General features: G+C 44.8%; 1 protein-coding gene across 1 annotated transcript; it reads right to left on the reverse strand.

Annotated features, from left to right (window-relative positions):
• Positions 1 to 15,482: 15,482 nt before the first annotated feature.
• Positions 15,483 to 25,553, reverse strand: LOC128808865 (potassium channel subfamily K member 16-like). Its single transcript, XM_053980470.1, has 5 exons — positions 25,274 to 25,553; positions 23,132 to 23,252; positions 21,250 to 21,416; positions 19,476 to 19,641; positions 15,483 to 16,422 (listed from the first exon to the last, which is right to left on the reverse strand). Exons 1-5 carry the CDS (start codon positions 25,466 to 25,468, stop codon positions 16,073 to 16,075), a joined length of 999 nt encoding a protein of 332 aa, XP_053836445.1. The 5' UTR covers positions 25,469 to 25,553; the 3' UTR covers positions 15,483 to 16,072.
• Between the last annotated feature and the right edge of the window lie 370 nt (positions 25,554 to 25,923).

Raw genomic sequence — 25,923 nt, forward strand, 5'->3', positions numbered from 1 at the left:
GTGTGAACTTCAGACACACCGGGCAGAGAGGATGAGAGCTGAACCAAATCTTTAACATTTTCTGGTTGCATATGAGGAAAAGGCATGTTTTTTTCTGCAACATTTTTTTTCCCCACCAGAGATATAGCAAATATTTGCAAGCAGCTGAGTCATAGGAGCTTAATTCTTTATCACTTTTGCCCCAGCAAGAAGCTTCTGTGCGACTCTGAGCCAAATGCAAATGTAAAGCAAAGCACATTAGCTCCAGTCACCCTGCAGGGACATTTTGTTTTGCATTTGCAGGAGCTCTAAAAACTGCACATGGGCAGCCCCTGTGGCTTATTTTGTTAACAGGAACTTTTTCTGAGCTTCCCTAATTCAGTCACCTGCAGCTACATGAATATTTCCCTAGGGAAGAGAGGGTTATGTCAGCATTTAGAAAAGGGCTTTTCCCAGAATGACTCGAGGAGTGAAAATAAGGATAGGTGCACACTTCTGGAGGTGTTTTTCTCCCTGGGGGTCATCTTTTCTCCAAACAGGAGCTGTGGGGGTGAGGTTTCAGCCAGTGTGCTCATGGTTCCCAGCAGAGCTCTCCAAAAGCCTGTCAGGACAAGAGTTCACCCTGTAAGACCCAGGGCTGTGCTACCTCCCCTCTCACCTGCTGAGCTCCCTGCAGGCTCCTCAGCTTCACCTCCCTTGTGGAGCAGTGATGAATTTTGCCTGCTCTCCAGCACCTCTGTCCCGGCATGCTTCCAGCCCTGGGCTTGGGGACTCCATTAGGAATTTATTGCATTTGCAGAACAAGCTATCATTCCAAAAAAAGCATTATTTGCTAATACCTCTGCAGCTCCATGAGAAAGTTTTCCCCCACATTTTCTAGCTTAGACAAGGATGGAAACGATGGAAAGTGGTGGCTCCAGGTTCCCTGACATTTATTTTCTAGCAGTAATTTGGATAATGTTTCCCAGCTCTGGGGGAAAGAAAGGCTGGGGTTTTTTTTTTTGTTGTTTGTTTGTTTGTTTGTTTGTTTGTTCTTATACCAAAGGCTGGAAATTTTCATTTAATCCTTGAACTGTGTAAATTAAATCCTAAATGCAGAATGACTGGAAAAGGCATGTGGGTTACTTCAGCCAGGAAATAGCCCCATCAAATGGGTTTTTTGGATCAAAACTGCTCATAGTGTATTTTGCAATTTTCATACCCTTTAAAGAAGAAGTGTTGCAATAAATGAGGACACAGTGATTCAAAGTCTAGCATAAAATACTGACATAAAATTCTCATGCACATTAGTTCTTTTTCTTTGGGGTCTGTATAGCTACAGGCAAGCCAGAGCTTTGGCTGGTCAGGGGAACATGTTTAAGCCTGGGCTCCAGTGACCTCACTAACCAAACAGATGAAGCTAAAAATAAATGCAAGATGTTGTAGACATACAGGAGCCCCTGTTCCCTGAACTGTTTGCAAAAGGAAGAGACTGATTCTCCTGCTTTCAGTTTGTTGTTGGAGATAAGAGCTCACATCAGACAGTTTGGGTGGGGGGGGTCCTTTGGTCTCATTTTCCCAGACAGCAAATACTGCATAGAGATCCTCCAGAAATCCCTCCTGCTCTCTGCATTCCTATTCCCTAAATACTTCAGGCCCTTACATTTTTATGGCTAGATAATGAGGCCAGACCAAATCTGTCATCTGATCTCTCTGCTAATGTAGCAGACACAGCTTTCCAATCCCAGCTTAAGCTGATTTTACTTAACTGTGACCTCTGTAGCTGATGGGAGCTGAAACAAAACTCCTTCAGTTCAGGCCCTGGGGTTTGGACAATGTGTGATTAAAGCTCTCTACAAGTCCATTTGAAAATCCATAAATGACTACCTAGTCAACATGCTGAGTTTAGAGTAACCATAAATTATCTTAAGCAAATAATTCGCCTCCATCACAGAAGTGGAATTTCATATTCACAAACAATTTGAGAATCAAAGGGGACTGGCACAGAAAGATTACAACAGACAGCAGACCATTTTCAGTTTTCCCATGTAACATGGACTCCAAATGATTTCAGCGAAGGTTGGGTGTGCTGGGCTATGGGACATGAAAATGGACCTCCATGGGTCTTGAGGGATCTGATTTTTCAGAGGCTACAAAAGCAGAATTGAGTGATGGGAACTGGTCATGAAGGTGAGAAGCCTTCGTGTTGACATGGCTCTGATTGCCAGAATAGACTCCATGTGTCTTCACCCCAAGATGAGACTGGAAAGCACATTTCTGTAGGTTAGTGGAGCACTGGGAGAATTTACAATGATTGGGGCAGGCAGAATTTGGCCAGTGACAACACCAGAGGTGCAGCTGGGACAACCAAACAGACTGAATGTCCCCTAAGAAAATCTCACATCATACAGCCACACGTGACAGCTGATGCTGGCAGGGTCTCCACAGATGTGGCCATCTCTGCACCCTGCCCTGTGGAGGGAATAGGATGTTCCCATTGTTCCTTCCCCTCTTAATTAGCCATGGTCTGTTAATAACAAAGCTGTCAGGTGCAAAGGGAATGTGGCTCCCATGGGCTGGACAGGGAGATTTGCCATCCCCGCCACAGTGCCGCTCCCCACATTGAGATATTTCCTCCTTTTTTGTATTTGGAAAGGAGTACAGGGGAACAGGGTTCTTTAGGTGATATTTTAGAATATTTTTCCTGCTGGCAGAAGGAAAAAAGGCTTCCAGAATGAGACCTGACCTTTTGTGTGCTGTGGCGCTGATTCCCAGAGAGGCCCATTGAATTCCTCCCTAATGAGAAAGGACTTTGTTTCTGCACCTCAGAGGAGTTCACTGAGAACAGCCCCATTTTCCTGCCCATCAGCTGGAAAACTTCCTCTCTTGGGGCTGGGCAGATGGCTCATCCTGCCCCCCTCTGCATGGGGAGGCCACCACATACCCTGCAGTGGAACCTTCTGCCCAGGAGCAATATGGTCTTCAGCACTTCTTCCCCAGGTGATCTCAAGGTGCTCCACAGGTGATCTTCAATTTGGGGAGGTCCAGGAGCTCTGATTAAACCCCAAAGGCCCTGGTTAAATCTGAGCTGCCTCTGGTCTCAAAAGAGCCTCACAATCCCTGCTAGTCCCAATGGAGGGAGAATTTGGGAGGTGCAGACAGGTCCTTTCCTCCAGGAAAGGCAGACATGTCCCCTCCAATCTTGTTTCTGCCCTGTGCTCCAATCTCTCCTTTATGCAGTCAATTTCCTTTGCTCTCCGTAGTAACAAACCTCATCTCATCCCTCCATCCCTCCATCCTTGCCCTGAGGCACGCTGCTGTGGAAGGGATAAACACAATTTCCCTTCCTTGCTCCAGGCTGTAAAGCAACTTTCCTTATTTTCCCTCTCTGGTCTCCCAGGATCATCTCTAACAGACTTTACAGGTTAACCCCAGTGTCAGCTCAGCTCTGTGCAAATTTGTAATAAAGGTATGTAAAGAAAACCAGAACACATCCTCCTTTTTTTTTTTTTTTAATTGTGAGAATAAAGCAGGAATGTGGTAGGAATGTGTCAGCTGTAACAGCTGAAGCACGGGAAGGGGAAGCAGTTGGACCTGGGGTGAGAGTTGAAAAGAGTTTCCACCAGGGGTACCCTTGGGATGCAGGAGGTGAAAAGGGAGAGAAAAGGACTGAAAATACTTGACGAAAGGGAGATGAAAGAGGGGGCTCAGTCTTCCATTCCTCCCTGCTGGTGGGGCTCAGCAAGGACGTGCTTGTTTGAGATTTGCGCTTTTCTTCCTTGCCCTTGAGTCCCATTTCTGCTTTTGGCCTGGCTGCATCTCATCTGCAAGGTATCCTCTGGGTAGATTATACACGAACTGCTGCGTTCAGATCCCTGAAGAGCTTGAGCTTGAGCACCAGTGACTTTGTGCACAGTCAAGATCCACCACACACCCTTTTCCTGGTGAATAACAAGGGTTGAAGCTTGTTTGCTGTGTCGCAGCTCCTCTGAAGGGGCTGACACGTTTCACCGAGCAGGTACAAATAATTGCTTTACACTGCACAAAGGCAGTCGAGGGCCAGGGACTGGCTGTTAAAATGTTTGCGGTGACACCGTGCCAGGCTCTGTGACGGGGAATTCACCCTCGTGTAATTAATTCTGAGGCTCTGTCACTGAATCTAGTTCTCCTCAGATAAAGCTGGTGTTAAATAGGCTCAAAAACTTGCCCTGTCAGTCCACTTTGTACTTGAGAGGAGATGTACCTCGGGGTAGGGGGAAGGGAGGGGAGGCAAATATGCTGATGGCTGAGAGACATTGAGATATGCTGGTAATGGGGCCAGCCAAGAGGCAGAGGGAGAATAAATAAACATAATTTGGAAGTGACAGTCTGTCTGGCATTGTACTGCGGTCTGCTAAGATTTCTGTTTTTAAAGGATGCAGTAATTTAGTGAAAGCAATATGGTGAAAGGGCTCTGGTATTATCGATTAGCTTTGATCCATAAATTTCTGCTGAGCCCCTTGAAAATGCATGAGGTAAGGATGCAGGATAGGTGGAGGACAGATCTGAACTGATGGTGCAGGTCTTGATGGTGCTAGCACCACAAAATGTGACCTTAAGGACAATTAGAGTGGGAATGAAGGGGCTTTCACTAGTCTGTGGCAGGTCTTGATGGGGTGTGAAACTAGTGAAATCACAGTAACCATAGAAAGCACTGAAGAGTTTGGGTTGGAAGGGACCTTGCAGATCACCCTGTTCCATCCCCTGCCACTTCCATGGGCAGGGACACCTTCCACGACACCGGGCCACTCCAAGCCCCATCCAAATCTTCCAAGGATGTAGCAGCTGCAGCTTTTTTCTGGGCAACCAGTGAAAGTGATCTTACTCAAGCCCTTCAGGTCCTCCTATACTTTACACAGGGAAGCTGTGCTGGGCTGCAGTGACAGGGAAGCCTGTTTGAAGGTGTCTCAGGATATGTGTGGATCCCTGTAGGGATGGCTTGCCAAGCTGGCAGATAGAGGGGAAGCAGAAAAATCCCAGTCCAGTGGCTGGCAGAGCTGCTGGGTCACTCATGAGCCATCATGGATGCTGAGCTACTCCACTATCCCAGTGCATCCTTTCTGTCACACATTTGCTCTTGGTTTTTGGTGAGTGGGTTGCAACCCCGTGGGGCATGGGAATTTTGTGAGACAAACCCTTATTCCTTGTGATGCTCTCTCTACTTGAGGTTTCTTTGCAAGCTTAAGTTGGGCAGTGTTATCAGAACTGCTTTTCTCCACTGGCAAATTCGAGCATCTGAGCCCTGACTGGAGGAAATTTGACAGGTCAGGTTTCCACGGAGCCTGGAACTGGCAAATGCATTGCAAGTTGCCAGCAAGTCTTTACTGATTTTTCTTGGTGACCATCCAGACAATCACATTCTCAGATTCTGGTGATTCAACATTTTATTGCATCAGGGACCAGCTGTGGTCGGATTTGGCAAAGCCAATGGCATCTTGCCAGCTGTCAGTTCTGTGCTCAAGGCTGGAGTTTCTTCAGAGAAGCTGTGTGAGGAACAGACCATCCCTGTCTCACGGCTCAGAGGTAGAAGGGAAACAGCTTATTTCATGTGCCTGGTCTTGCAGTGATCTCCAGAGAGCTCCAAGGACAAACAGGGAAATTGTGGGCTTTTCTTTGGACCATCACTGCTTCCTCATGGATTTTTACACTTGCTAAGCTCTCTCCCTCAGCATCAGGTCCTTTTGCAGATGATGCCAGAACTCTCTTGACTCATCCTCCCACGGAAGTCTGCACCCACCTGGCTCCAACTCAGTGACCCATTTCCCATCCAAACATTGACTGTTTTTACGGGATTAGGCCTCGCATGCTGGTCTTCAGTGGCTTCGATCCAAACCCTAGAAATGTCCATGAAGAAATTCCTGTTTGTTTCAGCTTTGGACCTGGTGCCAAGTTCTCAGCATTGTGCTGAGCACGAGCCAGGATCCTGCTGAAGGCAATATCTGATGCAGTACTATGTCACCCCTTTGGATTCCCTGTCTTCAGCTTTTAAACCCCAGAAAACGTGTTTTACTCAGCTCCCTAATGGTTATTCAAGAACACAAGATTGGAAGATGATTCCTTGAATCATCAAGGCTAATCCCCTGTTCCTCTGGCAACCATGCCACTCAAATCTTTGCATAAATCTCAGTTTTGACTCTAATTAATCTAATTGACCCTTTAAACCATGGCTAGCTTCTCATGCATGTTGCATCCTTTTTCTGCCCAGCATGCAAGTGTGTTGTAGAGTCTTTTCTAGCAGAACTTGGCTGCTGTCATTATCAGCTCACACCTTCTACTCCCACCCCATCTGTGCCTGGCACTATTTTCATGCATAATACATCGATCATCTGCAGCCTGGTAGGGGGGAAAATCATCACTTCAAGTCACTTGTCTGAATTCAAGCCACATCTGAGCTGTATCCTTTGCTGAATTCCATATCCATGGCTTGATAAAAGGGAGGGAAACCAGCGAGAAGACTTCAGGCTCCTCCTGTCTGCAAGGACTCCAGATCAAATATTGTGTTTATAAGCCTTTGAGAGCTTCATGGGCCACAGTCAAAGCTGGTGGAAATCCATGCAGGTCTGATGGACTCTTGCAGCAATGCCAGCTGATACCAGGCAAAGGATAAGGACTCTGTTGTGTTTACTTATCTTGGTTTTCTGCAGTGCAAAGCCTCTCTTCTTTTGCAGGTTGGATGGGCCCTTATAGTGAATATTTGACTGATTTTCAACCGTGCTGCTCTTCACTTACAGCAGCATGGCTGGGAAGAGCACTGGTGTTTCATTCTGGAAGACAGATCTTCAAAGAGTAACATACATGTAACAAACTTGATTTTGAAGTCTCTCAGGAAGGCTTTGCAAACAAAGGCTCAAATTCCAGAGTAAGTAGAAAGACCTTGGTTCCTAGTGGTGAAAGCTTCCTACCAGAATTATTCCCAGAGGCAGCACAGACTTTACGTTTTGCCTCATCTAAATGCATTAGGAGGAGTATTAAATTTCACATGTGCTGCATATTGATGTAATTCTCCTGACATGTCTGTTTGCACCATTATGAAATAAGGGATTTCCTTTCCCTTTCTTTCCACATTTACCTTGCTCCCTGGGGATCTCGAGGATATGATCCATTGGCATACAAGGATTATGCCTTTTACACAGAGGACTTAAAAAAAGCTTTGTCATTGGGCTAACAGAGGTCTCGGGACAGCATCCTGCATTAGCAGTGCTTGACTTAACTGACAACCTATGGCTGGGAGAGATCCATTAATCTTCCATGTCACTATCCCTCCAGGCCCTGCTCAAACTTTGTGAGGATGAAAACTTTGGTGCAGAAGAGCCCTGGGGGTCTTTTCATGTAAAAACAACACCTTTGTACCCTGCAAGCGTTCCCCAACCCAATCTGGCATTTCCTTCAGTAACATTTTTTTTAATGTGGTGTTCAGGGGGAAGGGTGTGTTTAAACAAACAGCCTCTGAATATCCCTCCAGTTTTCTGCAGGTACAAGGTTAGGTTGGAGGGTGCTCTGCCACCCTGCACACCCCTCTGCAGCCCTGGAAGGGTGACCAGCAGTGGCCCTTGGGTCCCACACCTCTGCTGCCTCAATGCTTGGCTCTGTTTGTGACTTTATTCTGCGTCACAGCTCCACGCTGTGACAGGGACAATGTAAATGCCAGCTTTGAGCAGAGCTGAGGGCCTTTTTCTTCTCCATAAATGTTGAATGCACTTAATCTTGTGGGCAATAAGGAGAGCGCAGAGTTCAAGGGAAGAAGAGGCAGAGTTGGGATTTTTTTAAGCTTTTTTGTTTTTTTTTTTCTAGCAGGCAAATTTAAATTGTTGAAAGAGAGCCATAAAATGAACTTAACAAGCCAAGGGAAATAGAGGAGACAACCAATTCCTTGAAAAGTCAACACTGACCTTATTACACAGACTTGAGGGCGTATTGCCTTCTTTCTCTGGGAACACCTGTGCCTGTGCTCTCAGATCCTTTATACAGGGCTGATTGCTCCATTTCTCAGCTCATCAGCTGGATGGGACACAGGAATGTGTACTGCAAGAGATGAATATGTATATGGTTAGAAAAGGCACTGGAGAGCACGCCTTGCTTTTACCTTCAGGTGAAGTTGTTGGCGAAGAACCTGTGATTCTTCAGAGCAAAAGTTATGCAGTTATATATATAACTTTATATACATATGTATATATACACATAGGTGATTTTACATATATATGTAAAAGTAACAAGCACCTACACACAGGGAAGCACCCATGTGGTCTACATCAGCATACTGTGCACACAAAATGCTTTCATGCACAGCTATAAACCACATTCGTTGATTTTGTCTATGATTCCAGCTCTTTATCCAGGTGGACTGAAAACCCTCATGTCCGTCTGTCCCAGGCAGGGGAGCAGGGACTGAAGGAGAAGTCTGTGAGTGGGGTTTTTCTGCTCGGTTTGTGCTATGCCTCTCTCTTGCTTGGGTTGATGGTGACATCTGGAGGCTCTGTCGTGTGTGTGCACAGTGACTTTACAGAGTCCTAGAAACACGGAATGATTTGGATTGGAAAGGACCTAAAAGACCACCTTGTTCCAAACCCCTGCCATGGACAGGGACACCCACTAGGCCAGGTTGCTCCAAGCTGCATCCATCCAGTTTGACCTGGAAAAGGGCTGGGATGGGGCACTCACAGCTCCTCTGGGCAACTGTGCCAGGACCTCAACACCCTATCAGGGAAGAATTTCTTTCTAATATCTAACCTAACCCTGCTCTCTCTCAGTTTGAAGCCCATTTCTCCTTGTCCTGTCCCTCAATGTCCTTGTAAAAAGTCCCTCTACAACCACAATGCACTTTTTGTCTCAGCTGGTGGACATAAAGGGGGATGGTGCATAAAGGGGGTTTACCTATCATGTAGGCTGATCCCAAAAATCAGCCACTATCCATAATCCCACAGGGGAGAGTGCTCTGCCTGTCCTTTTTTATAACACCTCTCCTCACCCTGCTGTCACCACGTAAGACAGATGGCCTTGGTGGGGGAGTGACAACATTTCTCATTTCTGTAACTCACTGCTCTGCTTTTTGGCATGTGTGAAGTAAGTGTGGGCTTTGGGGGTTTGAGCATGAGTTTGCCATCCTCTGGTTTTGTCCTTGAACCATACTCACTGAGAAAACCATGTGCCAAAGCAGGGGTGTCTATGGAAATTTCCTGTCATGTTTTAACTTCCCAGAAGAGTGGCTGGAGGGCACCCTGGCTGCCACACCAAAGCCCTTCCCACTCTGGTATGGTTGAGTAGCGTTCACTACTACAAATGCCAGTATGCAAATTTCGTGCTCCCAAAATTGTGCTTCTCCCTTGACACCCCTAGAGGATGTTTTCCACCTTCACTGGATGGTTTGCCAAGGCAGGCTGAGCCCCTGCAGAGACCTGTGAGATGATGACTGGGAAGTGTTGTTACCAAACCCCAGCCCAAAAAATGACTCATGTTTGAGCAAAAAGTGTGGGCAGTTTGTATTCAGGCTTTCACTCAGAGACCTGCTGCAAGCAAGGAATAGACTTTTGCAACCACTGCTGGAAATTTCTCTTTTTTGCTTCCCCCTGGCAATTTTTGGCTATTTGGCATCACCCAACTGTGCTACCACTGCTGTCATTACATTCAGCCTTTAAGCACTTTGTAGGCCTTGTTGTTGGGCCATGTTCTCCAGGAGCTGCCCATGCATTTCTGGGACTGTAGCAAGCTCTGCTGCATCCATCCTTCATCCCATCACCAACTTGAAGGCTGTAAGGAAGAAAGAAATCAGGAAAGAAAGGAAGAAAGGAAAAAAATGCATTAAAAAAATTTATGTGTTGGACTTTTATACTGGCAATTGGGAAACTGGCTGAAGTTCTGCAGAGATTGGCATTGACCTCTAATTGATTTATATCTAATTTGGGGCAATACACAGGCCCCAAGCCCAGCACTGATTTATGACAGACTTGCACAACAGAGATGCTGAATAGCTCCTGCATGCTTTGTGAAGAGGCAGACTGCTTGGATGGGGAGAATTGGTTTCCAGCAACTGGAAGGTGCCCATAGTGGGCTTCTTGCATCTTTCTAACTCTCAGGCAGTGCATATTTTATTTTGAGATTAATGCCTGGACTTTTGAAGCTGAGACTAGACAGATGAAACCTGCTTAGGTCTCATCCTTGGTTTCCAGTAAATCTCCAAAGCCATTTTAAATTTAAGACCTTGTCCTTGCTCTTAAAGCATTCAATGAGTCATTTAAATGAAGGGAACAGTGATTGCTGGGGGATTTTCAGCACAAATTCTGACTTATGCTCTTTTCTGGTCTTGATACATGATTTTCTCCATGCCAAAAGATGAACAGTCATCTTTTACTTTGAGAAGCTGGATTCACCTCAAACCACATTTGTTCTTTGAGAACATCAGCATCTTTCTAGCTAATCCCTCTCAAGAAAACCATCAGCTTAAATTGTAAATTGTACCTCCCTTAATTTTTCAATGATTCATGCTTGTTATTATTATTGTTCTGCTTATCAGGGTATCTCTCTTTCTGGGGATGTATTATTTCATGCTTCAGCATCTCACCACAAAGTACAAATGTAGTTTCCTACCACAAATGTAAGAATAATTGAAAGAGAAATTTGGAAAGTGTTTATTCAAGAGCCACATCTCCTAAATCATGTCGATCTGGTAATCAAATGGATTCAATAATTGCCCTAATTTTAACTCAGCATAATGAGTCTTTGCAAACCCATGGCTGAGAATTACCCTAATTGAGTCCAGAAGCACTCATGATAGTAAATGCTGAATTTTCTAAGCAGATTTGAGTTCCCTTTCTGGGTTAGAGGTGAGACTGGCTGCAGGGATGCAAGAGCATGGACAAGGCTCTCTGGAGGCAGCATTTTTACTTCCCCCAAAATTTCTAGCCCCAGAAGGGCTAAATGTTGACTTTACTTGTGGTGCAGTGAAGTCAGTGTTGCCCAGGCTGGAACTCAGACATCCATGTGAGAGATGCCAAAGGATCCCCTTTCCTCACACTGTGAGATCTGGTGTCAAATCTACGTTCAACACCACTTTGAACCCTACTAGAATGGTACAAGGGACTTGGCTGGCACCAAAACCTGGGGTTTTTGTTTCTCTGGGTATGATCATGAGGGATGGATTACAAGCAAGCCTTTGTAGAGTGATTAGTTATGTTTGTTAAACCAGTTCTGAGCTGGATCCAGCCTTTTGGTCATGAGTCAGGCAAGAAAGCACAAGTCCAAGTGTGACAGAGTGGAAAACAGCATGTGTGTGGCCCATGCTTAGCAATTGCTGTAAAAAAAAATATCCCACTGGCTGTGTGATGTTACATTAGCCAAGGTGTTCCACTGTTTTGAGTAGTGCCTCTGCTTCCAGAAAAAAAAATAAAAATCTCTCCAAATGAACTGACTATTAATTGAGGGAGACCTCAAACAATCCCTAACAGCCCCTATACTAATTAAAGACAGATCAAAGTGTAGTTCCTCCTGTTCTCTCTGGAGGCAATTGAATTTCTGAGGGGAAAAATAATTCCTCATGGCTTTTCCTTGGTTTCAAGTGCAGAAGTGCACACTGTTTCCTAGCTGGCAGCAAAGATGTGGGTGATGTATGAGGAGCAGCACAGACTGAATGCAGGAACATGCTGCTGCCATTTAATCCCAGATAATATATTTCACAATCCTACTCCTGGAGTTTTTCAGCAACTGGTTTAATGCATTGGAAAGTGTTTGGCTTGCCTTGGAAATGTTTCCCGTTTGAAGACAAGCTGCAGTGGGAGAGCTGGCAGTTGCACAGGAGGCTGCTCTGTGAAAATTGGATTCCCCTGTGTGGCACAGTGGGAGTGGGTCACAGGGAGAGCTTTGAGCAACTCCCAGAAAAGGCTGCAGGCTGCACAGATCTGCCAGTGGAGAACCCTTCTGCTTGGTCCCCAGAGGATTTCTGTCACTCCGTCACTTGGCAGAACAGAGATTTTGGAATGGATTTATTCCTGGTTTCTGTCCCTTGGGCAAGGAAAACGTGCAGAAGAACAGCAAAGCCTGGCTTATACTCATGAACTGAAAATCTTGGGATTATTTTAAATCTCCAGATGTGGTGTAGAATCTCTGCTCTAATTCTGTTCTCAATTCAAACTGATTCTGTTCAATTCTGTTCTCAATTCAAACTGATTTTCAACCGTGCTGCTCTTCACTTACACCAGCATGGCTGGGAAGAGCACTGGTGTTTCATTCTGGAATACAGATCTTCAAAGAGTAACATACACGTAACAAACTTGATTTTGAAGTATCTCAGGAAGGCTTTGAAGACAAAGGCTCAAATTCCAGAGTAAGTAGAAAGTCTATTCCAGAGTAAGTAGAAAGTCTATTTTTTTTTAACCTCAGCAAGTACAGAACCACTGTCTGGGCCTAGTTTATCAGTAAGCAATACCAGGACACCTGGTCCTGGCTGAGAGAGCCAGAGGTCTGATGCATGAATTTTCTCTGGGGCCTTGTTACCTGCACAGGAATCAACAATTCCCCCTTTCAGAGGTGATGTGAGGACAATTTCTGCTGCTGTTGTGCAATGCTGTGAGGATGTTAATGCTGGAAAAGGCTGCTTGCTCCAGCCCTGGAGAAATTTGTCACTGTGCCTAAGCCCTTCTGGAGACAGATTTATCATTCAGCTTAAGAACGAGGAACAATATCACATCCAAAAAAAGTTCTTCTCCCACCCTGGCTTGCAGCTTTCCCAGGCTTTCCCCTTGCCTTTCCCAGCAGAGAGGACCACACACCCTTTGGCGCTGGTTCTTCTTTCCACATATCTGCAGCTCCTATCTCCACCCTTGGTGCTGCATGAGGCACTGCCTGCCCTCCAGGCTGCTGCAGAGGGGGCCAGCCCCTCCAAGCCCAAGATCCTGCACCCAAACTTGCCTTTTTGCACATTTTTTTTCCAGACCAATCCTTTTCCCTTATGGGACAGGGGGTGGGAATGTGTGCCTTGACCCTGAAACAGATTTTGTGCATGGGAAGCTTTTGCATGGGGCACATGATGGGAGTGCTCCCCACCATGGGCACCGAGTGTGCTGCCAGTGAGGATCCTTCTCGTGCTGGTTTGCTGGCACAAAGCCATCACATGCTCAGCTGGCCTCCACAGAGCTGTTTCCATGTGGGCATAAGGCAGGGACCGTGGCTGCACCAGTCTGAGGTGCTCATCCCCATCTCTTTCTGGAGAACGGGGCATTTTTTAGCCCTTTGCAAACTCGCGTGAACTGGATAAAAATAAAGGGCAGTGTCCTCTGGTTCCCACTGACAAAACGGAGCTGCACAGTGGGAGGTGGGGAAAAGCCACGCAGAGCTGGCAGGGATGTGAAGGGAAAGGGTCTGCAGCACACAGCCACTGGAGGGCACAAGGAGCAAAGCTAAGACCCTTCTCCAAAAGGCCTCTGCAGGGTAAGGATTTATGAATGGGCAGCCTTCTTTCTCAGAGCAACTGAGCTTCTCTTGAGAGGTTTTATTTTAATATATTTTTAATTTTTTTTTAATAATTTTTTTTGTGGATGTGTTTTCTGTGCTTCCAGGCTGGCATCTAAAGTTGAAGGGACACCTCAGTTCTTGCTGCCTGAAGGTGGCCAGCCCCACGATGGCCATTCCTGGCTAATGTTTCCCAGATCCTCTGGCCTTGGGTGGCTTTTTCAGTCCCTCTGGGCCACATCCTTACCCTGGAGCATGGCAGGATGAATGAGTTAAAATGCCTGCACGCTATGGCAGTAACTACACAGGACAAATGGACTCCTGGAAGTGGGAAGTGCTTGGGTTTCAAGGCTCATTGTAAAACACCCACCAAGGCAAAGGAACAAGAATTTGCCCTATTTTGCTCCAAGAGCCAGTGCCTGGCTCTGTGCTGGCTGTTTACAGTCAGAGGCCATGGGATGTCTCTCTTGTCCTTCCTGAAATGTCTAAAAAACACATCTTTGGTTACTCTGTGTTACAATGGGACATCTGCAGCCTGCTCCAGGGCTGAGTTGTGTTATTTGTCACAACAGGGAATAGTGGGAAGAAACTCTCCATTCCCAACACCAGGAACTGGCATGGAAGGAATAATGAGAGGCTGTGAAAAATGGCTATTGCATCCCAAGGCAGGACCATCATAAACCCCTAAACCAGCCCTGACAGTCCTTACACTAGATTGGGAGTGGGGTTAATGATCCCTCTAGGAAGGGCTAGGAGGAAATTTTCCAGACTGATGCCTGGAAAATAATAATGTGGGTTAATGCTCATTGAGAGGGGAAAACAGAGAGGTGAAGAGATTCCTGCCTGGGAGCATCCAGCTGCCTTCTCTGCCTGGCTTGGTGTTGTCTTGTCCTCTGACACCCCTGTTACCCTTCCTTGATTTCAGTCAGGTTTTGCTCCTGCTGCCTCAGAAACATTTACTGACAGTGAGACATATGAAGTGAGAAGTCAGCCTTGAGATTAACACTGGAAAATAATTTCTGGAGAGAAAGAAAGTACATGTTTGGCCAGGTCTACATGCCAGATCTTGAACCAGCAGAATTGCTTTGGCAAGAAGCATGGCTCTGTTTGACTGAGATAGTTATGAATCCAGCTTCAAGGCTGACTGCATCTTTATGACCTGAAATTGCTTTATAGCTGTAATTTATTCTCCCTTTCAAACAGGAATAACTCTGGCATGGGCTGGTCATGCTGTAAATAACACCCAGAGGGTGAGCAAAAAACAATTATTGAGTCTGACAAAACAGGAGCTTGAGGGGCTCACAGGAACCTGTCAAGTGACAGGTTCAGCACTGTCAGAGTGAGGGACTTGGTGCACTGAAGCCCTGGATGGCCTTGGGGGGGTCCTGTGAGTTCAGCATTTGGGCAAGTTCATGGGTTTTGATGTCCAGACCCCATCTCCTGCACGGGCAGCCTTGTGCCACCAGCTTCTGGCAGAGGGCTTGGCCCCTGTGCTGGGGCATGGCAGAGCTGCCTGATCCTTGCACTGCTGGGGGACACATGAGTCATGGTCAGAGAAGGTGTTGTGCTGGACTGACTTTTGGTGTGACCTTAAACACACATGGGATGTTTCACCTCATGACTGTGTCTACCCCAGCTGCTTTGCCAGCTCTTCAGGCTTGGGTTTTCGTGCATTTTTTGGCACACAGAAGGCTTGTGACACATAATAAACCCTTTGAAGGTCAGAGTCTTCACCCAGAAGTGGCCTGCAGGCCAGACAGCATGTCTGAAAAACCATGCCCAGATCTGACATCCCTTTTTTTTTCACCTGGTTGAAGGTTTAGACACCACTCACCCTTGGAAAGCAACAGCATCAGAGAATCATTGCTAAATGCCTTCATAGTTCATATGGAATCAAAACATAGCAGCAAGGATTTCTCCCTTCAAACTAGTCTCTCTTCTTATGAAAAACTTACAGAATAAAATTTTTATAAAAACTGAATTAAAAACATGGGTTGATGCATTTTTTATAAACACCATCAGAAAGGTTTTTCAGAGCCACAGGGATAAAAGCTGAAATTGCCTTTATTCATCTTAGTATAAAAGAGAAAGAGGTAGAATCAATCATTTCTAACATGCTAACCTTTTCATATCCCTGTCCATTAGATGCTTCTAGTGTCTCTGAACTGAGCTCAGGTCTTGTCATTTAAGCATGTCTTTCAGACCACAGCACCCTATCCAATATGATAGCTCAAGTCAGGCATCTATTAAGTTATATACCCTTACTTCTTCTTCCAAAAGTGCTATGCAGTGCCAGAAAAGCTTGTGTATGTCAGTTCCTGGAAGAGACAGGATTTCTTGCAAGCTGCAAAATCCAAACAGAACCAGCAAGCTCTTCCATGCCCCTCCTCTGCATTTTTGTGAAAGCACCTTAAAAACACCTTGCAAAGCAAATTCTCAGGCTGTTAGCACAACCTAGCTGCAAACTGAGGAGCAAATTTCCTACCATTAATATCCAGGCTTTGTGTAACTGTAAGTCTTGAGTTCTTTTGAGTTCTAAAAGGTCATATCTCAGCAAAAGGTAGGAGAAATTTTATTTCTTTGGGAATTTCTTTAGAATAATTAACTAGCAATTCTCCAATGAAGAATTCAATTCTCATCATGTTATGGCAAGAGTTTTGCTATTAGAAAACAACTTTTTTTCATTTTTTGTGTGTTCAGAATCTGCTGTTAATGACTCCATTTTCATTGCATCCCCTCCAGCACGTGGTGGTAGTGGTTCTTCTTCTGGAATAAATTGAACAGGCCAGCATCTTCTTTGCTGGCTTCCTACATTGTCCTTACTCACCTTTCCAATTTGCTGGAGATCCTTGACTATTATTTTTTCAGTATCTTCTAGTACTGTTGTCAATAAATTAAATAGCAGAGCAATCCAGGCAAGGCCAAAAAGAATCCAAATGGCCACAAGCACTCGATAGTAGGAAAAGTATTTCCTGTCAGACTGTTTGCCTGAAGATAAGGGGGGAGAAAGAAGGAGAAAATTAAAAAGTTAAAATTGCCTTGCCAGTGTAACATGGAATAGCCTAATGAATTCATCAGTATGTTTTATATTGAGGACTTTAAAGTGACTTTTTTGCTGTCATGGAGACTCTTAGCTCCATAGCATTAGGTTAAGGCTGGGCAATTCTCTTATTGTTGTAATGAACTGATACATGCAATAAACATGATACAAATATGCTGGCCTGTCAAATGACACACTGGAATAGAAGTGAATCATTGTGTGATTTTATGATTCTGTGACTGAGGTGAATTACCATCAGAGCAGGTTATTTTTTCCCCCTTACTGCATATCACTTCCAGTTCAACTGCTGCACGTACAGGTAAATGAAATAATGTGGGAAGTAGTGTTAAATTGTATTGTATTATCTTGGAATTGCACCCAAACTCCCAAAGCACAAAAAGCAGAGCACACTATAACCACACAACCATTATTATCTGGGTAGTTGTAATTCCCTGTATTTCTATAGAGTGTGATTATAACCTAATTAATATTTCCTTTAAATTACAGGTACCTGCGATCTCACAAAGAGAGTAGCTGCAATTCCTACCTCACTTTTGAATGGCTTCAGGAGCTTCCTCCATTTGAAAAACTACATGACTGATGAGAATTTACTGACACATGCCAAGAGCAGAAGTTTCTATGTTGGAAACCAGTGGACCAAAGCTTATTTCATGCAGTCTGATCCTCTTAGCATCAGCCAGGACGTCACACCTGCTGTTCTGCATGTGTCATTTTGTTGGATCCTTCAGATGCCAGCAACCCGCTCCCAGTGCACAGAGAGCATTTGTTTGGCCCCACACAATATTATCATCATGCTACAGGTGATGTGGCCCTGGCATCTGCAGGAACACTTGGTGACATTGCTTATGGAGTGCTCCAAGTCACTGCCAGTGACTTGACAGAGTGGATAACACAGCAATGGACAGGGAAACCACCACACCTCGTGGTGAACCTGCCCAGAAGGAGCCCGGGCCCTGGCAACTCTTTTTCAAGTCCTGCAGTGCTCTGTACTGCATAGATTAATGTGCAAGGTTTTTGTTCTTTGTTATCCAAGAGCTCTGGAAATGGGGCAGCAGTGGGCAGGTTTGTCCTCATGCACAGGAATCCAACAGCTGTTTCTTTTTCTGCTGCTGGCAATGAGTTGGCAAAGGGATTCTCAGCCCTGGTAGAAAGCACCTCCTTGTTGTGCTCTTATCTGGAGTTCATGATGTGGGGTTAGCAAAGCCACAAGTAATAGCTTTGTATTGTTAACCCAAAACTGGACTTGAGCAGGGAATATTCAGTTAACAACCCCAGGGAGTTTCACCCTAGAGGTACCACCTGTATGTACATGTATTCCCAACAGTTAAACCCAGGCTGACCCATCTTCCCAGCAAGCCTCCCTGCCCCAAACAGGCTCAGCTACAAACCAGTTTTGAATTACTAAAATGCAAATCTGTTCTGTTCTGTTCCACTTGGCCAGTACAAAGCCATTTATCATCTGAAAACAATTCTCCGTGCATAATTCTCAGAGCAGTCATTGATTCTGCTCATTTCATTGTGAAGATGTGAAGCATTAAACTTACCAACATCTTATCACTGTTGTTAAGGCCAATTAAGAGAAATACTGGCACAGAAAAATATTTCAGCTCCAGTTAAGTCATCCTAATGAAGATGAAATCATAGAGCCACGAGGCCTGTCTAACTGTTATTTTTAAATAACAATTAGAAAGTTAGAACACAATTAATTGAATTTGTAAAGCAACATGGCTGCAGAGAAGGAAAGTGCTGTGGAAGTCATGGTTTTCAGGATGTGACTTGCTGTCATTATTGTAAAACACACCTGTGATTTGGACAAGGAAACATAATGCAACATTTTGATGCTCAGGTTTTCTCCTGCATGACACCAGCCCCTCCCCACCATTCTGTACAGCAGACTATTTCAAGGAATAGATTTAGAGAAATTATGGTGAGCAGTGACACATCAGTGCCTGGAAAAGTTTGCGGGCTCCCTCTGCCAAAGTCATCAGCCTTATGTAAGAAATCCTTCCAACTCACAGAGAGGCTCCAAGGCCTGTCTAGCATTTCTGCAAGGCTTGAGAGCCTCGGGTTTGTTGTGTGGTGCATGTCTGTCCCTCAGAAAGGTGTGTGAGGCTTCCAGACCCTCTGTGGGGACAGCACTGGGGCAATATTAGCTAGAGTTTTCTTTGCATATCCCTGCTGAGGAGAAGTTCAGGCTGGCAAGATGATGGCAGGACAGGTTGTTGTAGAGAAATCTTGGATTCTCCATGGAATTCAGTTTTCTGCTTCTTCTGTGGACACTGATTTTGCTCCTGGTAACTATTTTGCAGTTCCTTTGGAAACTTATTCCATGAAGAGTGTATTTTGTCCAGCAGATCCACGGAAATGTTTTGAGGAGCATTCCAGCATGCTTGAGTGCAGCTTAAAGAGTGTTTCCTCAGGGAAAATCCTAAGCTCTGGCTTGTGAGGATAGAAAACCTCCAGAGATACTCAGGAGACTAAAGAAGGCCACTTTTGCAGTGATGTATATATTTAAGCCCCACTTCTCATAGTGTGAGAAGATTTCCCCAGTTTCCCATGACTGGGCTTTCCACCTCTTAGTGTGTTGTGTGAAGTCATATATTCTGAAACATGATCACTTATTTCTTCTCTTTACACTGTGAAACATAAGTCTGAGATGGCTAAAGCAGTGATAAGAACCTTGTTTTGTACAGCTGTCATAAACTGCTCCCTCTTGATAATAAAAATTCCACTTTCCCTTCCCTCACCAAAATTCTTGCTTTCTTTGCATCCCAAAGCACCTCATTTCCTTATATTTTGATGACTTTGTGCTTTTATCAACACATACAACCCCAGAGAAGTGAGTATTTCCCCCCAGAAAGGCAAACACTAGGCAAAGACTTTTGACAGATTTGTCTCTACAGTAGATTCAGTCAACCCATGGGAATTACAGTCATTATCCTGGTGTTTTGATGTGTTTTCTCTCTGGAATCAACCTTACCTACAACATAATCTCCGAAGCCAATGGTGCTGAGGGTGATAAATGCAAAGTAAATTCCTTCACTGTAGGACCAGCCCTCTGTTATCTGGAAGAAGACTGATGGCAAGCACAGAAAAACCAGGATCCCCGTTGCCAGGAAGAACAAAAGGGTCAGAAATTTGATCTTCTTCTGAAAAATAAACCAGCTCAATTATAATCATGATTTGAAACACAAATAAGCTATATATAATGGTGGTTATTCAGCATGGGTGGCTATTTGGGATCAGGAGGATCTGAAGGATTTCTAATGAGTGCTTTTCCTCTGGAAATACCTTAGTCTTGCTTAGAAGCAGGGGGAAGCCAGGTGTTATGGGTGTTGCATGCCCACAGTGGCCTTGGAAGGTGCAGTCTTTTACCTGAATGTATCAATGACTGTGACTATTGGAGGAATTCCTATCTAATGACATTTACCAGAGTCAAACCATTTCCACTTATCACCATACAACTTCATTTTTAATTTTTAGGTATTTAGGGTTGGCACCTAAATTCAGATTTGCCTGGGAAAATAGTCTTTTTTATAAAAAATAATTGCTCTATTTCTGACAGTACTGTCTTCAAGAGTCTTGATTACTGACTTTATTTCTCATTCCATCAATGCCACAACTTGGCTCTTAACCAGTGGATATCTCACTACAAAAAAAACCAAAAAAACAAAAAAAAAAAACAAAACAAAACAAAACAAAACAAAACCAAAAACACCACTAATGAGCTCTTGATAAAGAAGAGCCTGGACAGTGACTTTTAAACCATTCTACTTCCCAGCAGCTATGAAGGAGCTTTGACTAGAGAAGAACACATGTTATATGTAGAGATATATCAGCCAGACACACATATTTTCTATGTACAGAATTTTCCAAATCCAGATTGCCTGGAAATTAATGGCAACTGCTGGATAACTTTTCATGTCTTCATGTATTGTGTACATGCTTGAGTCTGTATCTGATTGAGCCTTATCTTCTGTTTAAGTTTGCCATATATGACAGGAAATTCAGCAATGTGAACAGGGTTATCTGTAGCAATCATACCTTGTCCCGAAAGAGAATTACAGTAGGAGACACAGAAAAGCTACTCTCACTTCCTCAGCAGTGCTGAGAGAAGGGGAGGAGCTGAAAATAAATTGGGGCATAAACCAGACAAAAGACATCCTATCTGGAGCTTGTTACAGGTGTCTCCTCATCTTTCAGCAACCGGGCTGAAATGGACAACTTCAGCCTGATGCTTCCTTTCACAGTTAAGGGTGGGGAGAGACTAAAGGACTGGGTAATCAGTTAGGAGGGGTAACACACTATGCATTGAGTTAAAATCCATTGAAACCTCTACACCTCACCTAATTTTTACAGCTTTGCACAGCTCACCTGCTTTTTGCTGCCTCAAGGTGATGCTTAATCACCCTTACTGGTTTTAAAGGGATGCATGCACTTCCCTAGGCTGTTGGCTCCTGAGATAAATGTCTCAAGAAGTGGGGTGGGATACCCACTCTCTCCACTGATTGCTGAAGGGGGCTGGATTTCTGCCATCTAGGTGGGAAGACAGAATGCATCCCTTTGTCTGAATATCTCCTCTATGGCTGACATGTCTGCTTAGCTCTGCAAGTGAAGCATGGCTCTTTTCCTGCCCTAGAACAACATCTAACCCAGCACACGAGCAAATACAATGGAGGATAAGGCAGCATAGAACTTGAGAAGAACACTAGAAATGAGCACATAATTGTGCCTGAGTAGGCAAAACCAATTACCTTTCTCATTCCTTTCTCGTACAGGAATTTCCCCAGCTTTTTACAGAGCAGTGAGAGCATCTTACCAACACGGTGCAGAAAAACAATGTTCAGAGGGATTCCAAAAAGAGCAAAAAACACACAAAAGATCTGTCCCCCCGCAGTTTTAGGATGTAATGTGCCATAGCCTATAAAAAAAACGATGGGTCAGAGGAGATATTCCATGCATATGATATGCAGCAATTCACAGTCATATTCACCCTTACTCCAATCCAGCCTGGCTCTGACCCTAAAAGGTGTGGCTAGTGTTTCTCAGCACAAATGCACTATTTTTTCCTCTGAAAAAGGCAGTAAGCAGATGAAGTGGCTCTCCCTGCATGTCTGCAGGAATGCAGAAGCACTGTGTGTTTCCAACACAGGCTTAGTGGGAACAAAAAACACAATCAAGAAGTAATTGTGGGAAACATGCTCTGTCCTGTGACAAATACATGGAAAGTCAGAAAATAGAAGTCTGAGGATCTGGAAGACATCAGAGCTGGAGTCCCAGGCTGTCAGGATCACATGCAGCCAACTCCAGCTTCTTGTTGATCTGCCTGTGTGTTAGTGACCTCCCTGGCTACATCCCAGTGAGTTGCTATGTCCAGATACTGACTCCAGTCCCAAGGCAGTGCAGTGTGCATTAGAATAATTGGTGCTAATTAGCCCAGACCTTGCTGCTGGCTGATTTATTCATGCCAGAGAGCCGTTTGCCTTAAGGTCCTACCAAGTAGTGGAACAACCCCAAACATGTCCTTTAGTCTCAAGACCCTTGGACCCCATGAGGTCCATCCCTGAGAGCAAGAATACTGAACTTTGTGCATGTCCTTATGCTACCAATGACCCTGGGAAACTGCATTTCCCATGCACAGTTCATGTCAAGGCATCCATTACTTGGAAAATGCAATGTTTTCTTTGGGGGAAAAGACAAAACAACTGAGTGATTTTTAAGCTACTAGATTCCCAAATGCATGAGCTGTCTTGTGCTCCCTGTTGCAGAAATATTCCAATTTCAATGATGGCTCAGAACCCTCCCCTTCTACAGCAGGAGATCTCCCTGTGGGCTCAGGCAGCAGTTACACAGCTCCCATGATGCTGGGACATTGCTGGGGCCCTTGGGACATGTGACACTCACAAATCAGATGTGCTTAGAGTCTGGTGGGAGTGAGGCCTCAGCACCACTCTGTAAAAACACAGATTTGACTTCCACTGCATGACTGTGAAGCAGGTGCCAACAGTATGGACTTTTATCCCTAAGTTTGGCAGGCCTGCACTTTTTGGGATGTACATTTGAAAGAAAGGATGAAGCAGGTAGGGGTAGGCAGGCCCTGTAAAGGTCAGAACAACTTGAAGCAGCAATGTAAAATTCTCAGCATTTGCCTTTACCCCTTCCCATTTTTTTTCCTCCTGGCACATTACTAATTGTATATATGAATTAACAGCTCAAAACAGGTTATGGAGACAGTGCCCAGGCCCCAGCAGGATTCACTTCTTTCCTTAGATTTTTTTATGTTTTACAGCACTCTCAGATTTAAAGCCTGAGAGTAATGGAATAAACACCAGGAAAGTGAAGTTTATCTCCCACCCACAAATATCAGCAGAGAGAACATTAAAACAGATGATTTGAAAAGAAGAAACAAGTGGGAAGTAACAGGAAAGGCCACTGATATTTGACAAGCCAAAATAAAGCATCAAGAGATGTGCAGTGGGAAGGTCTTAGGAGTACGTCCATGCCTGCTTGCCACCCATGACAACAAAGGGCTGGAGTTTTTATCCTGGAAAATATTATCCATTCATGTCCTAATAACCAGACATAATAAGCATCACTGACACACAAACACACACAAATGAAAAGCATTAGACCTACCTATTGTGGAGACAACGGTGCCTGCAAAAAAGAAGGAGTTGCTAAAATCCCAGTTGCTCTCTTCAAACTGTGACTCATTTCCAACAGGGTATACTCCATTTTGAATGGCTTTAATCAGGTTCTGGGAGAGAAAGCAAAGTTTGGTATCATCATGACTGCTTTTCTCAAGTGCTTGCTGCAAAAATACTGCAGGTTTAGCCAACTGCTGCTCCTCTCCTGTGAGTACCACTCACCTCACTTCAGAGATTGTCTGACACTATTCACACCTTCACCTCCAAGGCTGGGAAGCCATTATCCAGTGGTTTTATCCAGTGGTTTTGGATGTTCAACTTCTGCCCTGTTTGTGCTGACTGCTTTAGTGGGTGTTTGGAGAGAAATTGTTTCTTTCAGTGTGACCAAGGACCTTGTTTCTTTCAGCCAAGTAGACTGGAAAATCACAATCCTGTGTGTGATTAGGATGTGGCAGAGCACCGGTTTAAGAGATGGGGGTGGCTGGTTGCTGGATTTGGACTTGCAGTTGAGATGGCAGTGGTGAATCCAATATCTGATAACCCACCTGTATGAGCAGTGGCTCTGATCCCTCCCAGTGGTGCATCAGTGAGTGGTGCCAGGGTACACATGAGATACACCGAGAATTTAATTTCAAGTCTGTATTTTGATTCGTGTCACAGAATTAAATTCAGAGAAAGTCCACTGATTTGCAAAGCCTGACATACACATTCTTCTTCAAACTGTATGCATGAATACACATAGATAAATTTACACATTTACACATGTTTGCAAAGTTGCCTTTGAGAGGAGGTTAGAGGAACATCTGTCAGAGATTGTTTGGGTTGAGTTGAGACTGCCCTGCCACACACAAGGCTTGACTAAATATTTCTTCCACACCTCTCCAGTGCTATCATTTATCACTTTATGCATTTTCAGACTCTTCCTTGGTTTTAAGTCTAAGTGCTGTTATTTTTTTAACTCTTTTTTTTTTTTTTTAAGTTAAAAGGAAATTTAAAAATCAAGCAGTATCCAGTTGTCCATGTCTTTAGCAAAGAGAGAACATTGGACTGGACATGTGGAAGACAGGTTGATTTGTACAGAAACAACTGAGATTAAATCCAGGACAGAGCCCTGCCAGAAGCAGGACACATGCTGGAATAAATTGCACCAGCAAAATCTTCCTCCCTGCTTCTTCCTTCACTATGTTTTTTGCTGGTGTCTCAGAAAATTGAGGCTAAGAAAAATAATTTCCATAGCCCTTGCACAAAGATTTCTTTGTCTTAAAAGCTCATCTTTTCTTTTTTTTTTTTCTTCCCTTCTTGAAAAGCTCTTTTTTTATTTTTACCTTCTTCCCTACCCATAAAAAACAAGGTGAAGAGGATGCATGCATGGGTGAAACAGGGGCTGAATTGCTGGTTCTGCTATTAGAAACACCAGTTCTTCCCCGCATTTCTTTATTCTGTGAAGTGGCCCATTAAGAGCTCTTCTAGTTTTCCACGTGCAAATGCTTCCAGCAAGGCTTTAACTCCTCATTTTCTCCTGCATTATAGCAGATAGAGCTCTAAAATACCCAAGTTTAAGAGACAGCCATATTCATCTTCATCTTCCTCTGCCATGACCAGAAATGTTTTCCCCTGGCCAGGCTGCCTGTTCCACTTCTGTGGCATCCTCAAAAACGAAACTCTGATCATGCCACCCTCCTTGTAGTTATTTGGAGTTGTTTGGGGTTTTTTTCCCCCCATTCAGACATTTCCTTATTGTTCCTTTGCGCTATCTGTGACGCTGTTCCAAGTGGCAGCCACACCTATTCATTTCAGACAGCCTCATTTTTCATGCCATGCCACCCATTGTGTAAGAGCACAGCCCCACTAAAAGTAGAATCAACAGAAGGCAAAAAAAAAAAAAAACCCAAAAAACAGGATATTATGGGATGGGGATTTTTAATATCAAGCACACACAAGGTTTTGTCTGGCTACACAAACTGTATTTCCCATCAGAGTGAGCTGCCTGCTCACACCAGAGAGGGGTTTGCTGGAAGCATCCAAATGACCACAATCAGAAGGAAAGCAAGTGAGAGTTACCTGTGCAGCAAGGATGAGTAGGAAACAACATCTGACGGGGAAACGGGAGGGAGAAAGGACTTCCACTCACCTTCATGAACTGCTCCATCTCCGCCACCGTGAGCTGCGTGAAGTTCTGCAGAAAAGCCTCCTTCATCTGGGCAGCTGCCATTTTCTCCTGCTTCTCAGCAGTCCTCTCCAGGGCCTGGAACACGGCAGCACCCACCAGCAGGTAGACAAAGTAGCCGGCCACCAGCAAAGCTGTCTGCAGCTTGCCACTGCACATGGCCTTCAGGGCGACTCTGCAGGGGACGGGGAACGAGAGGTGGGGTTGTAAATCCCTCACGCTCCTGGGAAGCCTCCCCCGGGCAGGAAGAGCCCTCCCAGCTCTGGTTTCCGCTGGGATCCTTCACTAGCAGGGACAGTGTGCTGCCAGATGCATTCATTGGGAAGTTGGAAGAGGGGGGGGAACCACAATAAACCCAACCCCCCCCCCCCAAGAAAAAACTTTCCATTCTCTGGGCTGCATGCTGTTTAGGGATTTCCTCTTGTCTGTGAAACTCTCCCTTGCTGAGTTCTCAGGAAAAGTGGGTCAGGATTTGAGCAACTGGCAGGTGGCCATCTCCTGCTCAGAAGGCTCTAGGGACAGGTGAGGATAGTTTGGAAGGGGTCCACAGGGGAGTTTGCTTGGAAAACCATTGTTTGCCCTCCTGTGTGTCTGGCTGAGTCCAAGAACAGGAC

The sequence above is a fragment of the Vidua macroura genome, chromosome 6 (assembly GCF_024509145.1).
Source record: "Vidua macroura isolate BioBank_ID:100142 chromosome 6, ASM2450914v1, whole genome shotgun sequence".
Lineage (NCBI taxonomy): Eukaryota > Metazoa > Chordata > Aves > Passeriformes > Viduidae > Vidua > Vidua macroura.